Here is a 16,083-nt window from a genome sequence, read left to right as displayed (position 1 = left end):
TTAACGACTATTTCATCATAGCAAGACCGCAACATTCAATCGCCATAGTTCCGACCATGAAATGTTTCTGGAAATACAAGTCTTGCTGTATCCTTAACTGTATTCCCATCCACTTCATACGCGTAAATATTCGTAAGACGTGTGCGAACAATTTTCATCATGATAATTCCAAGTAACTGCTTCGAGCGCACCAGTAATTTGTTGTTGACAATCACGTAACCTGAGCAGTAAACACCGTCTGCTGATGCAAACTTCATTCCTTTGAAATAAACGTAATTATTGTAATCTGAAATAATCCCAAAGCGTGTCTGAAGTTCTGCACCAGTTGATATCTCAAAATTTGTCAAATGTCCTTTCACTGCAGCTTTCGACTTATCATTTCCAGACATTGCGACGCTTTGACCCGATTTCACAATAACACGCTCTGGAAAAACCTTTCGATAAAGTTTACGCAATGCTGCATAGCAGGCAAACAAGACCAAAAGACCAACTTTTGGTGAAAAGGAGGCAGCAAGGAATTTGATATCTACTTGTGGAATTTGTATCGTGCACCAAAAAGACAATGGAGACATTGCAGCCACAGCAGCTGTCTTTGGTACATCACCAAGTTGATTCATCCAGCTAGAGTACGAAACTACTTCACTGAGCACAGCTGGAAACGTTGCAATGATTCGTAAACGATTATCGTGCACAAGTTCAAACAAAAAAATTGCAACGGCAGGATCAATCCGTTCGCGCGCCAACCAACTCAAAAAAGCCACAAAACCAAGAAAGACGACGAGAACGTCGCAGTGTACAAGCTCTTCGTGTACGTGTATGGGTTCAGTGCGCGATAGTGTTGCAGCATTCATCAATGCGTACTCACGTAGTGTCCAGAATGCATTGATGTACCATGAAATAACGACTAGAAATCCTCGAGAGACAAATGCTAGAGTCGAGACGGACGAAAAGGGATCACCAATCCAGATTTTGCCAACTTTGATCTTTTGGTACGACACAATGGCCACGATAACTAACGAAAGCAACGTTTGAGTACCAAAGAAAAAGTGGATACCGTGGACCCAAGCCCATGCATCATCGATTTGAGACTCTCCGTAGTACTCCCACGTCGTGAGTGCAGCTTTTCCGTTCGACAGATCCAGCTTTGAGTACACCGAATGAAGGTTTGACTGTACGTCATGGTTGTAGAATCCACGTTTTCGCGACGTGATCAAGTGTCGAATGGGATCAGTAGTCGGGTCCCGAGGAACACTACGCAATTCTGTATGACTGTCGTGTGTAATTCGAATAAAGTCGTAAACTTCGAGCTTGAGAGCGCGTTGATATGGATACGTTAGCGCCATCATGAAAAGTGTCTTGGTAATCGCTTGCTGCATGTCTTGAATAATCGAAACCTGCAAAGCTAGTGCTGGTCCAAATTTCTTGTGTGACTGCATGGCGTAGTCTTGCATTGAAAGCAACATGTCGACTAGAAAAATGTCTGTCGGATCCTTGCGAGATCGTACTAAATTAAAGAGACGTACATTTGCAAGATCATCTCTCGTCAGTGGGGTTGAGGTACAGTCGACAACTACGACGACAAGCTCAAGATCTGTCAAGACTGTCGTATTATAGCTTGAATCATTCGTAATTTCTTCATACGTACGCGTGAGAAAGTCATAATTGTAAATGTTCGGGTTAAAACGCGGTACTTCTGTGCACTTCGAAGTTGATACTTGTGTATCCGATTCAAGAAACAGAATGTGGTCTCGTGGCCTCGTGTCTCCACCCAGAATATCCTGCACCAACTTGCTATCTCGAATCAAATGATCCCCTAAGTATCCTGCAATGAGCGACGTCTTTAAAACACCAAAAGATTGTTTTGGTGCAGGAACGGAAAGAAGAACCTCGAGTGTTCCTCGAGTAGCAAGCATAGAGAGAGAGAGGTACTGAAATGCAGCAGCAACCACTGCAAGCCGACGTACAAGATTAAACACCTGCCATTTTGTAAGCTTCTGCTTTGATCGTGCTCGACCAGTGCCATATCCTCTCCACGTTGCACCCTTTTGAGTCGGGCTTACTCGCACAACGTAGCGACTCTTACGATCAAACATGGAGGTGAACCTTGATAAAGCATTCACACTCTGTGTGTTTCCTTGACTCTTTGGTTGAAATGTTCCCAAAAAGCCCGTCTCTTGTTGGCCTGGCTGCATTGTAAAAAAACTTTATCGAGCTTTCACGCGGACTTTTTTTAGCGAGAGTTGTGCTTTGACTTGTGTACGACGGAATGCACTGTGTTATCTTTTGTAAGCTCAAAGTATGTTAATGAGCTAAAACATAAAGACTGTTGGACATCATGTTTGCTAAGCGTTCAAAGCCCAGATGTTTACTTTTTAACAAGAAAACGAGGCGAGTAAAGCTATTGTTGGTAAAAGCGCAACCGAATAATCTGAGCGCCTATTGTAAGCAGGCAACGGATACGTTTCGAAGAAGGTCGAAGCTGAAAGATTACTCCATTTTTACTTTTCCCAAGATTCTTATTGATAACTAAATTCGGATTTCAAAGTTCTGGGTCAAATTAGTGAATTCTTTCGTGTTTCAACCGCAGCATTTCTTAAAGCAGCACCATAACGTTCAAATGCCATACATCTGGCCATGCTAGAATTTTCGAGTCACGAGTCGCTGTTTTCTTCATAAACGCAAATATTTTTACAGCAAAGGCGAAAGGTTATTAGCATCTCAACAGACACGATAATATACACGCACCATCTATAGACGTCAACTTTATGCCCTTGAAACTATAGTTCAAAATGTTAAAAGTTGACGAGATCCTTTTCAACGTTAAGGTATCTTTTTCATTTCTTGCCGATCTATCTATGCCAATTGAACGTCGTCAAGTCTTGTCCGGAAATTCTTCATACGGGAAAACCAAACTTTGCAGCCATTGATAGTGGACACAAATAAGGATGTCTCGTCTTTTGGAAAGCAGTCCACAATCGATCATTTGCAGTAGCTGGTGTGGTCTGGGTACATCCGTGGAGAAGACCTATGACTTTGTAAGGCGACTCTTGTTTTTTGAAACGATGATTTCAAACATGATACATAGCCATGAAAGGTTTAGAAATTATACCAGCCCTGGCAACTCTACGATAAAGAAATGACTTCAGTATCATGAGAATACGAAGAACTTCATGTTCGGCAAAAGGTGTCGTGAAAGCGAACGAAATGGGTCTCCGAGCCAAAGATAATAAGTAGGAAATGTTTTTTTTTGAACAGATAAAGCGAAGACATGCACACGGGCCCAAAAATCAGACATGACGGTTTTGCCCGTTAAAGCAATCGTTGCATTCGTATGTACGATGTACACATGTAGCCTGCTTTTGACTACCACGTGCGTACGTGCTATACTAGCTGGTAGCAGTCTATATGAATGCTACGTAGCTAAAGGTGGGTATCAACGCATATTCCTATGAACTGGTATATCTCAAGATCCATCATTCGTTCGTACACATACGTCAGTGATGCGAGGTACAATTATCCACAGATAGTTTTGGTAGACTCCGCTCGTGTTCGTTGTGAGAATATCTTTCTGCACATTATGGACCAGTGTTATCAAATATACATTGTCAAAATCGTAGCATGAACGCGCTAAGAGAGTAATCACATTATTGCACTAACCTCGCGTTCAAAAGCTTTTCAAATGTTGAAGATAATCACGAGCTCATCTCGTTGAAGCGACGTCCTGCTTGATTTAATTTGTCATTTGCTATATGTGTGACTTCAGCGATTGCCTCTGTTTATCTAATTCTTTATTTCTAGAAAGCAGCATACTCTCGTGAGTATGTGTTGCTTTACAGCATTTGAGCTTAGATGCTTTTGCAAAGTAGACGATCGCATATACAGCCAGTGATCAGAGAAACTGTGAACACTCGAAACGAATATGGACACTCTGTAACGATTGAAAAATTCAACCAGAGGGTGACAATATTGTATCAGATAGACGCGGTATAAACAACGAGCCGACAAAGAGAGTTGACATTGTATCTCCTCGAGAACCTACTTTTGAGCTCACGAAATAGTTTGAGTTCTCTTATTACTAAATTATCGACCACCTCAAGGGTGAGCCCACAGAATACGGCTGTTTCAGCCTTTGCATCGCTACAAAATGGTTATACCACCTGTCATCTTGGCAACCGACGCTGCTCTTGACATGCTGTATAAGGTGCCAGCTTAAAACGGCAAACACGAAAGGACACATCTTTCGACGACTTAACATAAACCGCTGCAATGCGAGATTGACAAGTGCTGTATTTTTCGCTGCTATTTTAAGGCCTGAACTGTAAGGTTAAGTTACAAACATACTTAACAGTTAATTCAATACAAACTCACTTTCAGTTTCTTTGGTCGCGTTTGATAGCATGTGAATTTCTTGTTTGAACGATGATCCGCAGTTTTGAGAATACACGTAGAATTGAAGTACAGGAATATTATGAAGATGCAAGTATTTTGACGATCAATGAATATTTTGTGGGTTTTTTGATACAGGACAATCTAATGTTCTTATGTATTATTTTTGATAATGTTGCTAGTCATAAGACGTCACTTTGCGCCATCGCTAAAAGATAAATTGTCTTCTGCCGTATGGTATTGTGTGATCGACAGAAATTGGTAGCACTTGAAGTCAGACATTAAATCTCACTTAGAACAATGCTACAAAGTTGCCGCGCACCTCGCAGAAAATACCCTCAACTCAGCTTACTATGTGGAGTGCGTATTCACCGAGAATGGCGTGACCCCTGTGGGCGACATCCAGCAACTTATTTATGGTGAGGCAACCTAGATTTCTCCGATGAGTTCGCTTACAATGACCCTCTGATTCCCGAAAGCATCCGCGCCCTCACTGAATACTTTACGGCCAAGCCGAATTCCGTCTACGAATTTTATTTGAAGAATGAGGCACTCTCTCTGCTCCGCCTCACCGATGCAAGAACTGCACAATCTCCGCTCTATTGCTACGGTGGCAAGTTTTACGATAACCCAGGGCAAAATTTAAGACAATGTCGAACTCGTTATAGCCTGGTTCAGCGATCAGACTTTGCCGCAAAAGCTGTAGCGACCTATGCAAAGTCGCTTTAGATTGGATGAAGTCAGTTTATTATAAGCCACTCGCTGTCGACACGGGTCTTCTTCTCGTCTAAAGAGGAAAACGCGCCCCAAGTCGCTCTGAAAATGCTTTTTGACTCCTTCTGTAAGGGTGTCACGTATGATTGGATCAGTAGGATACGGACTCATGATGCTTTCTTCCTGAGGCCACCTCTTCTGTCACGCCCTACATCATTTGACATCTTATACGCTAATATTGGTAAAAGGACTTGCCATGTCGGCATAATTTGCAATACTATAGTGCAGACAACTGACCACGCCAAGCCAGGCCCTTTGTATTAGGAGTAATGGCCAGTCAAAAATGATCGCGCATAAGTTACTTACAAACCATGTTTCTCGATGCAGATCCCCAAGGTGCCTTTGGCGCCAGCAAGAACACCTGTATCTATGTTGACAAACAGCTTGTTTGGACACATTAGCAAACATAGCATTCAAGGTTTTGATATAGATGCTAAATTCGGCCACTTTTCTTTGTACAACTAGATGAAAATATATATTCAAAGTCAGTATGTGCGTTTGAATGATGCAACCTGAACTGCTGCGCGCCGAGGCGGTTGAGCGTCGCAGATGCACAACAAATCACTCGCAGAGCATCCCACTATGAGTACTCTTTGTAGAGATTAGCAGTCGGTGATAAACATCATCTAGGATAAGAGCACCAAACAAGGCGCAATTAATCACGTTGCGTCCATTTGAAAAGCCGGCACTTTCCGCCGGAGCCGCGTTTGCATTAAGCTCATCGCAAGCATGCACATCTAGCTTCTTGACGTTAGCCTTTCTGATGCAAAAGTCGGGTGCTTTCTTTCGAGATTTCACTTCGTACTTTGTAAATTGATAGCCTATATGCTATTCCATCGGTCCCTTGATGAGAGAATTTGACATATGACGTGTTATTTAGTTCCAAAGACGAACTAGGGCAAATCCATGACGCAGTTTTCGATTCGTGCATAGTGCACGTAGTGGGTATCTTACCATCACGTTGTAATCCTTTAATCAACAAAGGATTAGAGGCTCAACAGGTCCAGATGTAGCTGCTTTACTCACCGTATACATTGCCTTGCGAGGATCATCAGAAGCATACTCCTCCATTATAGATGACATCGGCAGATTATCTGTATTAATCTTACTAACTCGGCGATTTTACTTCGCGTAATTGTTCACCAACATCCCATAGTTGTCCATCAGGGCCATCTTATTGATACCTGTATATGTGTGACAATGTACCCAGATTGCTACCTTCTCGTGCGATTGAGAAGTATGATGGCTAGATTTACGCTATGTTGACCGACAATCCCTTAGCGGGAAAACATCGTCTTCCAGAAGGTGACAGCGGTTTGTTGAAAACTGAGCCCATGGCGGTCGAGGATGATGAGATCTAGCTAACATCAGGAATACTTTCTTTGAGAGAAATATCGCTCGCCGTCAAGGTTTGCTAATTGTAGCCATCATCGCTCCGAGTTTTGTGAAACCATTACGCCTCAGAAATGCCGTGAACTATTCGCAACGCGCGATTGTCGAAATTAGTTGAAATTCCCAAAAAAGATTTAAAGTGCCAAGGACATACACCATATCCGTGCGATTTACTCGGGTACTCATTCATTTGTCGCTGCCGATTTTATTTAAAGGTTTATAACTTTGACAGCGTAAAACGCAGTCAGCTCATGACCGGTGGTCCAGGTACAATCACATCTGTGCGTGGCGCGGCAAATTTTATGGGCCCTGAGCGACTTGGTGCCGCTAACTTCACTACCATAGAAGCTTAAGTGCGCCATTGTTTCTCCGGACTAGAGTAAAGAAATGCATTAGGCGCGCACGCAAAGTTGCGACAGATTCTGGAATAAACTATACTATTGTCCAAAAGCATTTGTAGCGATATCGCTAACAGCTTTGAGCGGAACTCGGAAGGTAGATGCAGCTGCGTCCCACGTTCTCTCGGTAGACCAGGAATAAGTACCGCTGTCTTAGTCTTCAGCGTAAGAAACGTGACGCGTGTTTCCTAGAAACCTTTTCTGGAGAGACAGGAGGTGTTGCGGTATGTAGGGTATCATCTTGTAGAGATGAATCAGAGAGGCTAAGTGCCGACTAACCGACTGGACAGGCACTGCACGTCGCGATCTTCGGAGTTTTACCCAGTGGATTCGTCTCCACTGGGTGAAACTCCATACCCCAATGCTGCTCATAGAAGTCATACTTACCGAAAACGTAAAATCCAGTTCTGTCCACAACATCTAGTGACGTGGCTACCATGCGGAGCATAGAATCTTCACGGATTGGCGAGCAAAATTTAGTTTCTTTGAAAGGAGTGGTCTAGGTTAATATGGTAGTTTCTCTTTACTACCCCTAGCTTAAAGCTCTCGTACAGCGTTAAGTATTATCACTAGAAGTTGTATACCAGGAAGTGCGAGGATATGCTATCCTGGAGCGGTACGGTCAATATCGGTTTATCATGAAGATAGTGCGAAGTTATATTGTACAGAGCACAAATCGGCTAGGTGAGAGATAATCAAAAAATTCAACCAAACGCCAGCTGTTATGTCTCGGATTGTGGTGAAGGTGGCAAATTGTGCATGCTTGTGATAAACTAATTCTAGCCACCATTTCACCAAAAACGCTAATCTTGAAGAAGGGTGTGTTGCAAAGCAGGATGTGTACAGTGCTCTAGACCTGGTCGACAAAATAATTAGCTGCTCATGAGAGTCAAAAATGTCCATCTCACTGCGTTGAGGTTTGCTTTGTGAGTGGTTTATTTTGTTCCAGGATATCAATCGCACTAGCAATGCTTAATTGTGACCGTTAAAGCTGCGTTGTACACACAGACCTTTGTTAGTAATATACGCACGCATAGTCATGCACAGCCCGTGTAGTCGAATGTGAACATACTTGCGACCTGGGTCGAGTGTATATGAATAAAAAAGCCATTTTTAAAACACCTTTTGCGCTGATAGTTTTACCCGGGATGCTTTGTCAGACATTTGCAGGAAGATCAGTGCTGTTGTGTTTTTTTTCTGGTGCCGCTGCTATTATCGGATGTCGACTGGCTTAACTGACTGTTAAAGCGCAATTTACGTCGACATAGCACAGCTCCTCACCATTCGTCTTCAAAGAGACATCAGGCGGTGTTTTGTTTTGTAGTTCTTAAGGCTGCGATGTTGTCCCTATTCTGGTCCTTCTGAGTTCGAATCGGCAGTTTTACGTCGTCTGTGACGTAGGCTACGCTTTACTTCGCGCGAATATAAAATGCATTTGTAGTTTCGAGCGGCAGTGAAGAACTACTCGAAGCATGGCAGTGAGCAACGTGCGATGAGAAGTTACCTGGTCAAGTTCGATTGTACAGATCCACGAGTGTGTATATAAGAGCAATCATCTTCGCATCGATCGCCAATTAAGATTATTGGAGAGCAGCGCCCTCGCAATCTTTAATGCTTAAATTCTTCCACTGAGTTCGCACTCTGCCATGATCAGTGTGATGACCAACTGCATTCGAAAAGAATTGTGGGTTGGTAGGTTCACTAGGGGCATAGACATTATCAAGTAAAATGGGCGAATTAGCCTCACACATAACTGTAATTTGAGGTCCTATTACAGAAACTCCTGGAATCGCTTGTGCTTACGAATTGACATACTCTCTATTCTTACCTCCTCCGGGCTAGTCAGGGAATTGTGCAGCGCAGATAGCGCATAGCTAGCGACTAGCCTCCGGCCTTTCAGCAATTTTGAGACTTAGCCGATAGCTATACGAGTAGGCTGTTTAAAACAGGAAGAGGCAAAACATATTTGACAGATCCAAATGGGGACCGCGAGTATGGTGGACACCAGTAAACCAAGTATACGGCAGAACAGCCAAGAAGCTTAATCTACATAATTAGAGCTGCTGTCTCAGCTTCTATATCGCAATAGTCTTGGGCAAAATTGCAGCTGGAATGTCGTGAATATTGCACTCATGAGGCTTTGACTCTCCAACTCCACGTTCTGTAGCGAATACAAAAAGTAGAAATAGGTCGTACGACTCTCAAGCACCCAGTAATTAACATTCGTCAGCTGCAAGTGTGTTTTGAACTGATGAGATAACCCTATCGAGTCCATCATCATCAGGGTGCTGAACAATCCAAATGTTGTTTTTCACCTTTGCTGCGTGAGGCACCTGTGTCGTCTGACGAAGTGGAGTATGTTGAGGCATCTCATTACAAATTACACGATAAAATCCAGCCAAGTATTTTTGAGCTGGACTCAGCAGATTAAGCTTTGCTTGTCTTCAAGCGCAAAACTTGCAGATAACCTCAGAGTGATATCCTAGAAAAACATCGCACTGTGCGATCGACTCGTCCGGCTTACACTACGACATTCCACGTCTATATTGTCCCTTTGGCGGAGCGATGCGTGTCGGGTTGAATACCTCATCAATTTATTTTATCTTGACGGCCCTTTGGAGTACAAGAGATAGAATCTGTATCGATGTGTATTCGGCAATGAACTCCGGCTATGCTGAGTACTTCTACCTTCCGGGTGGCGCCGCTGTATAAGCCAAAAAATAATTGACCTGCGGCAGAAACAAATTTCTGTGGTAAGCTTACCCCTTCCTCTCGATTTAGCAGTACGAAGAATTTTACTTCCACGCAGGGTCATTCGACACACCTCTCAGGGGAAACATTGCTTTTATGCAGACACGACAAGGCCTAACGAGAAAAAATCGGTGCGACAGAAGTAGTACACCAAGTCATGGCTGACTGCTCTTTTGTTACTCGCTAAATTTAACCAGACTAAAAGTAAGGCTATTGCTAAGAATGAAGGTGCTCACAGATCAGTGTTGTTGGCTGTCAACATCAATGTTCTGGTTTTTGAGAAGCAATGAAACAAAGTATAATGGATTTAGAGAGTCGTGTCATACCTTACAAAGCGCGACAAAGTTTGCAAAGGCATCGAGCAAGCCAAACAAGAATACAATATTCGTGCGATATGAACGTGTCGAAATTATTTAGCTTTTTTGTAAGGCTCGATAACTATCAAAGCGCAGCACGCTGCCTGAACATAGTATTGAATGTGAAATACAATACATCATATCTTAGCAAACGTTTATAGCACTTGAAGTATTTGACTTAAGGTCAAGACTTAAGGTGTTACGCATTTTTCGAATAGTAAGCTTTGGTAAGTCTTGACTTCCCCTCTGTTGAAACAAAGCAGTAACGTATTACGCGCATGCATGAAGCTCCAATGACCCAGGCTCTAGGCATGGAGCTGCTTAAATTATATCGCGAAAATTATTTTTGGTGTCTTGATGAGGACATTAAGTCGAGGTATCAGGGGCCAAGAGAAGATAGAGATTGCGTATTTCGGTCTTCAGAGTTTATATTTGCTGGGGAAAAGCGATGGTATTTCGCATATCCCTAGTTTATGACTGGCCGAACGTTAAGTAACTTCAATCAGCTAAAGTCTTTTATCTACAATCTGGAAGAGATGGGCAAGAATGACTCTATGTCGCGTTTTCTTGTGTCGCGGCCAGTTGAGACGGGGAACATAAAGTCGCATGTGAAACAAGCAATGGAAAGACGCAAGGGAATCACCGGAACAGTTCGGCGCGAGGAGTGGGACCGCTAGTTTTCATGATTCCACGCCTTTCAACCCTCTGCTGGAAATGGCTCACACCGTGTTGACAAAATTTCTCTATCGCATGTGGCCACAAAACAGGGAGTGAGTCATTAAGCCGACTTGGTTTCGTTACTCCTGTCGCTTTCTTCCGGGGAAGCACGAAAAGCGTAAAATAATAAAAAGGGTAATTTAGTCAACTCGGCGTCGACTTTCGTCACAAATGCTAATGACAAGTAACGAATTGTATTATTTTCAAAAGTTAAAAGTAGCCACAGTTATTGTTCAAGCCAACTACGCTGCAAAACCTCATCATCGATGAATGAGTGCCCTTGACCTGGGTATCAGCTGCTCGTAACAAACATCAGTATTCCACTCAATGCGGTGGGAACTCCGAGTGGGAACTCCGGGTTCGATGCTCCGTGAACGGCTGGTAGTACACAGTAATAATCCAGTGCATTCGCGACGTTTAATCGTCTGGCATTCAGACCGCATTGTGGCTGAACACATCCTCAATTTTGACGATACGTTTGTCCATAGTCCAACGGAGCACAACAAGCCGGACGTGAAGAGTTACATTATCTCAACAGGGCTACAGTTTCTGCGCTAAAATAAAGCTGTTAGACAATTGGCTTCGGTTCCGGTGAGATCCCTGTCCGAATTGCTTTATTACGAAGCATCGCATCTACATTGATCAAGCCTATTGTACATTGGTATGGTCTCAATCCCAATGGTGATCTCACCTGTCCGTATACCAGCACAAGTATAGTGCAAATAATGCCACAACACCATATTAGTAATATTCATGAGGATGCCAATTCGTTTGGGGCGCGTTAAAGAGGCGCGTTTTGCTGCAGTGAAAAAGCCTAATAATTGCTTTGATATCAATTCTGTCAGGTCTGGATTCGTCTTTTGTCTGTGACGCTTCGGTCGTAGTCACGGGCTTAAGCTACTTTAAGCCGGTGCATCTGGGCATAGCCATTTTGATGCATTTAGCTATAAGCGGCATGATTACGACAGCTATATACTTGCATTGACTTATGATCTTGTTTAGTTGAAGACACACCTGCTTGGCTTATTGTCATACGTGATCTCTACAGATCAAGTGTCGTTACGCTCAGCAATACTCTCAACTCATCTCTCACGGAGAATGGCGACATGCTAAACCTCCTATGCCGAGTAATTGACGTAATACTGTATAAGCTGGCCATCTTAACGTAGTAGGTACATACAACGTACCCGTCAGTTTCAGCATGTGTGCATTTCTTAAAAGTGTTTGGAAACAAGTAGTGCGTGATTCACAATTACGCGCAATTGAATTGTTTCGTTGTACGTCGCACTGCTTTTTCCTTCCACACGGGTCGCTGTATTACGGCACTAACCCACTTGACGTTTACCGTATGGTGATACCTAAGAAAGCGGACCTCAGGTACAGAAAACGATACGAGGTACATGATACCCCTTTGGGCGGCCACCCAACATGTATAATTGGGGGAACACCTATTTGCGCACATTTAGAGCGTATCAACAATCTAAGCCCTGCTGCATCTGTCGGCCGGTCTGCCGGTCTCAGAAGACTGTTGACAGTCCATAACTATAAGCTTTATTTTTTGTGTCCCAAAGACGCGTCTGGTAATACCCTTGTTGGCCGCGTATAAAATTGCATATTCTGCGCTGTCAGCGACACCAGGACCAATGAGGATAACCTCAAGCTGTTAAATATCAGAATATTTTGTCAGCTTTGCTAACCGGTGGCCATGTGGTCGTTTAGGTTTGCGATACACACCGAAGGTCGGCAAACTTTGTTCAAAGTGCTAGGCAGCAGATTAACATTCCCACCGCAAACCGTCAACAGACAGATTCTCCAGCGTAACGGGTTTATCTTGTGGTGGTTGTCATCGAGGTACCCAACTGATTTTGCGCTAGAAGTTAGTCGAAATTGTACTTTGAGGATCAAAATCTAGTAAAATAAGAAGCTGTTGACTTATACGTACAATACAAAATGCTTAATGTTCTAGCAAAGGTCTCATAGTATACTCTCAGTGCATTATCATTAAGTAGGTGCAGCAACATGTACCACGGCACTTCTGAACTTTGCACAATAGCATAATGTCTACATTCACCATGGTACGGCATATTAGACCCTTTTCCGATGTGACAGTATACCAACCTGCTATCTTTAATATTATGAAGAATTCAAAAGTAACAAAAAATCTCAATGCAGAAGAGGTGGTCCACGCACCTGTTTTTTGAGATATATTAGAAGTGTTTACGTCCCAAAATCTGGTCCAGAACGGCTCTTTTTTTCCGTACCGCACCCATCATCTTTACAGTACCGTACAGATGATGCGATATCCTCTGTTTTCTAGTCAATCCTCAGCGAAGCAATGCAGTTCACCTAATGGAGATTCAGACGCTGCGCACCTGGTTGCAGTGCGATTACAATTACAAACTGTTCACAGTCTTCGTCAGAACAAATTTTCAATGTATCTCAATTAATTGTCAGGTACTTAAAAGCGTATGCCATGCCCCAAAAGTAGGCGCCTCTACCTATAAATGATCTCTTGATTTGCGTCTTGAAAAAACCACGTCATTTCGAAAATCTTCTCTCATCGCTAACCGTTCCCAATGCGTTCGCTGGTTTGGGCTGTCATTGCTACGCTTATCGTTTTAACGCCATTCTCTGAAGCAACCTCATCCATTGCATCCAACAATGAAGAATTCAAGCAAAACGTACGAGTTGCATCATCCTCTTTGGAACAAAAGGGAACAATTGAAGACAGCGTCATTACAAGGAAGTTGCAAAGTGACAGCGTCAAAAAAGGAGACAGCACTGGTCTCGAAGAGCGGGGCGGGTTACATGTGCCTACAATTCATGACAACAAGATAGTACAAGGTTTTTATAAGGTGATGCGATACCTTCGACAGAAACTGGGTATAGACTTCTTGCTCACTCGGCTTCGCTATGGGAAGAATGGTTCCCATCAACCCAATATGGGATATTCAAGAGTTGACCACTATCACTAGCTTTTAATCAACGCGTAATGCCATAATGTATGAACTCTTTGCTACAATCCAAGTCTACTCTTGTAACATTGTCGCTGATAGCTTGCTCCACAAACTATTAATCAACAACGTAAAGCTTTTTGATGCAATAATCTCCTGTTTCTATTTACTGACTACGACATCAGCTACTTCTTCATACATCTCGCTCATTGCTCGCTCTTGACATTTACCAATGTGCACGATTTCTTATGCAATCTGTATGTCAAACCTGCTGGACATCGCAAATATCTGCGTAATGCTGCTGAGGTTGTCCATGTGTTTGATAATGTTGTGCCTATTCATCAACAAGAGATCGTGCGTTCCACTGACGGTGAGTCACACCTTAAGTAAATTGATCCCCATATCAGTGCGAGCTGGTAAACTCTGTAGTCTTGAGAATAAATTTACGCGCATACAAAAACATTTCTTGTTTCATATATTTCGCCAAAATTTTAGCAGTTAATAAATTTATGTCAAAACACACTGTTAATCAAATTATTGTTTACAAAAAGCATTGCACTGAGTCGCACTTAAGGTTTAGTCTCAAGCGAGTATGACTTTTGTTTGAAGTACAGTCTTTAAAGCGAGGCCATGTAGGTTTGCAAGAACTTGGATCGTTTTTTGAGACTCGGTCATCCTTTACCGCCATACGAACCAATTAGAGATGCGTAACAGTACGAGTCTATGTCGCAATTAGTACTTCAATGATGCTAAAAAAATCATGAAAACCTGGATGACCGAATCACGTTTTTGCGTTGTGTATTAAGCCAAAGCAGCGATATATATGTTGTAATATTGTAATCTCAGCCAAGATCCTTTTTTAATTGTTTACTTTGGAAATTTGCCTGTTATGTCGTCTACCTCAGTCTGCACTGGATTAAAACTTTTGATCCCCTGCTTGAAGTGAATCTTGAGCTGTCAATACTGACGTTGGCTCAACTTTCCTTCGTAATAACACTTATTATGACACAAACTCCAGCAAGAACCACCATTGTTTTCGGAGGAGTGGTCAGATTATACTACTCTAGCTGTAGAGGTTTTAGACATTCGGACCGATTTAAAGACTGACTAGATTGAAAATTACAAAAATCTTTAAGCTTGAATGATAGCTAGTGATAAGCTTTCAGTAAGAACAAAATTGAATACGCTTTTCGTAAAGAAGTACCTTATCCAACCTGATCTTCCAAGGCTTGCGTGGGCGACACGCGTTCATCGTCCTAAGCACGGAATCAAAATCACTCAGGACACTGAATTATATCGGATCACAGAGAACATGCAGCATCTGTCAACAGGGTTGCCGTGCACTTTGCACAGATGAATTTATGGTTATCAGAGTTAACAATCGCAAAGTGTTAGACTCAAGCGCTCATACAAAAAGCTGAATCGAGAGTTTATTAGCTGTGCTGTCTCACGAAAACATGTTATTAGCGATAAAGACTAATCGTGAATATTTACGTTTTACAACTTTTCATAACAAAATTGCGTTTCTTTCGCTAGCAGTCCACGTGTACCTCAGTAATCTTCATAAAGATTTTAGGTACTTACGAATTACACAAACACACCAGGCGTAATTTAAATTTCGTACAGTTATCAATATGTATTGTTATTCGTACAAATTTACCAAATTGGGAGAATTGAGTACACCAGATTACAATACTTGCCTGACTACCCCCAGCTACGATTAGGATGACACTACAGCTTACACTTAAATCTCTTGCTAACTATTAGATTCTCTCAGAGAAATGGCGAGGTATTACGATCGGAGCAGTTTCAGTAGATTTCTAGTCCCGAACAAACACCTTCATCCTCACCCGACAAACATGACCAAGTCGCTCCCCAAGCAAGAGGAGCTCAGCCGCCCACTACGAGTCTCGGACCCGTGCCTTTCTGCATTCGCGGGAAGTGTTACGGCAATTCTGCCGCAGAACTCACAGCCAAGAACATTATCAATCACTAATTGCTTTACTACAACTTTTTGTCCGCAACACATCTTGTGTTCGATTTGAAAATGTTTGAAATCGCTTGCCGCGCTGAGTTGGATCTCCTTTAATCCGGCCGCCAAGAGCGAAACGATCCAGGGAACATTGCCCCTCGAGCACTTTATCAACTCACAGGTCAAATCTCCATAGGAGCGCCATCTGCGCATCGGTAGGGAAAGGTGATACCATCCACGAGAGTTTGTGGAAGCTGACGAATGTCTTGCATAGTAGATGAATTCGTTCACACAGTGAAAACATAGTAAACGCCATCCTGCCCGCCTTATTGCTTTATAGACCGAATTCAGCAAAGTCGACGTCTACCGAAAGCGTTGTCGCA

At 42.8% G+C, this 16,083-nt stretch overlaps 6 protein-coding genes across 6 annotated transcripts; 1 reads left to right on the top strand and 5 right to left on the bottom strand.

Moving 5' to 3' along the window:
• Nucleotides 1-35: 35 nt before the first annotated feature.
• On the bottom strand, nt 36-2,192 carry PHALS_11818 (hypothetical protein L915_01473; the record flags this gene model as incomplete). Its single annotated transcript, XM_024727250.1, has 1 exon — nt 36-2,192. The coding sequence occupies one exon, from the start codon at nt 2,190-2,192 to the stop codon at nt 36-38; it is 2,157 nt and encodes a 718-aa protein (XP_024577845.1).
• Nucleotides 2,193-5,060: 2,868 nt separating this feature from the next.
• PHALS_11817 (uncharacterized protein) lies at nt 5,061-5,271 on the bottom strand (the record flags this gene model as incomplete). The annotated part of the gene is made up of 2 exons (XM_024727249.1): nt 5,061-5,096; nt 5,146-5,271. 2 exons carry the CDS (start codon nt 5,269-5,271, stop codon nt 5,061-5,063), a joined length of 162 nt encoding a protein of 53 aa, XP_024577844.1.
• Nucleotides 5,272-7,103: 1,832 nt separating this feature from the next.
• Nucleotides 7,104-7,389, bottom strand: PHALS_11816 (uncharacterized protein; the record flags this gene model as incomplete). Its single annotated transcript, XM_024727246.1, has 2 exons — nt 7,104-7,138; nt 7,230-7,389. 2 exons carry the CDS (start codon nt 7,387-7,389, stop codon nt 7,104-7,106), a joined length of 195 nt encoding a protein of 64 aa, XP_024577843.1.
• A 1,636-nt stretch (nt 7,390-9,025) lies between these two features.
• On the bottom strand, nt 9,026-9,319 carry PHALS_11815 (uncharacterized protein; the record flags this gene model as incomplete). The annotated part of the gene is made up of 2 exons (XM_024727245.1): nt 9,026-9,148; nt 9,212-9,319. The coding sequence occupies 2 exons, from the start codon at nt 9,317-9,319 to the stop codon at nt 9,026-9,028; spliced, it is 231 nt and encodes a 76-aa protein (XP_024577842.1).
• Nucleotides 9,320-13,350: 4,031 nt separating this feature from the next.
• Nucleotides 13,351-13,749, top strand: PHALS_11814 (RxLR-like protein; the record flags this gene model as incomplete). Its single annotated transcript, XM_024727244.1, has 1 exon — nt 13,351-13,749. One exon carries the CDS (start codon nt 13,351-13,353, stop codon nt 13,747-13,749), a length of 399 nt encoding a protein of 132 aa, XP_024577841.1.
• Nucleotides 13,750-15,713: 1,964 nt separating this feature from the next.
• PHALS_11813 (uncharacterized protein) lies at nt 15,714-15,972 on the bottom strand (the record flags this gene model as incomplete). Its single annotated transcript, XM_024727243.1, has 2 exons — nt 15,714-15,865; nt 15,933-15,972. 2 exons carry the CDS (start codon nt 15,970-15,972, stop codon nt 15,714-15,716), a joined length of 192 nt encoding a protein of 63 aa, XP_024577840.1.
• Between the last annotated feature and the right edge of the window lie 111 nt (nt 15,973-16,083).

The sequence above is a fragment of the Plasmopara halstedii genome (genome assembly GCF_900000015.1).
Source record: "Plasmopara halstedii genome assembly, contig: Scaffold_555, whole genome shotgun sequence".
Classification (NCBI taxonomy): Eukaryota; Oomycota; class Peronosporomycetes; order Peronosporales; family Peronosporaceae; genus Plasmopara; species Plasmopara halstedii.
Note: the sequence above shows the minus strand (reverse complement) of the source record. Positions and strands in the feature narration are given on the sequence as shown.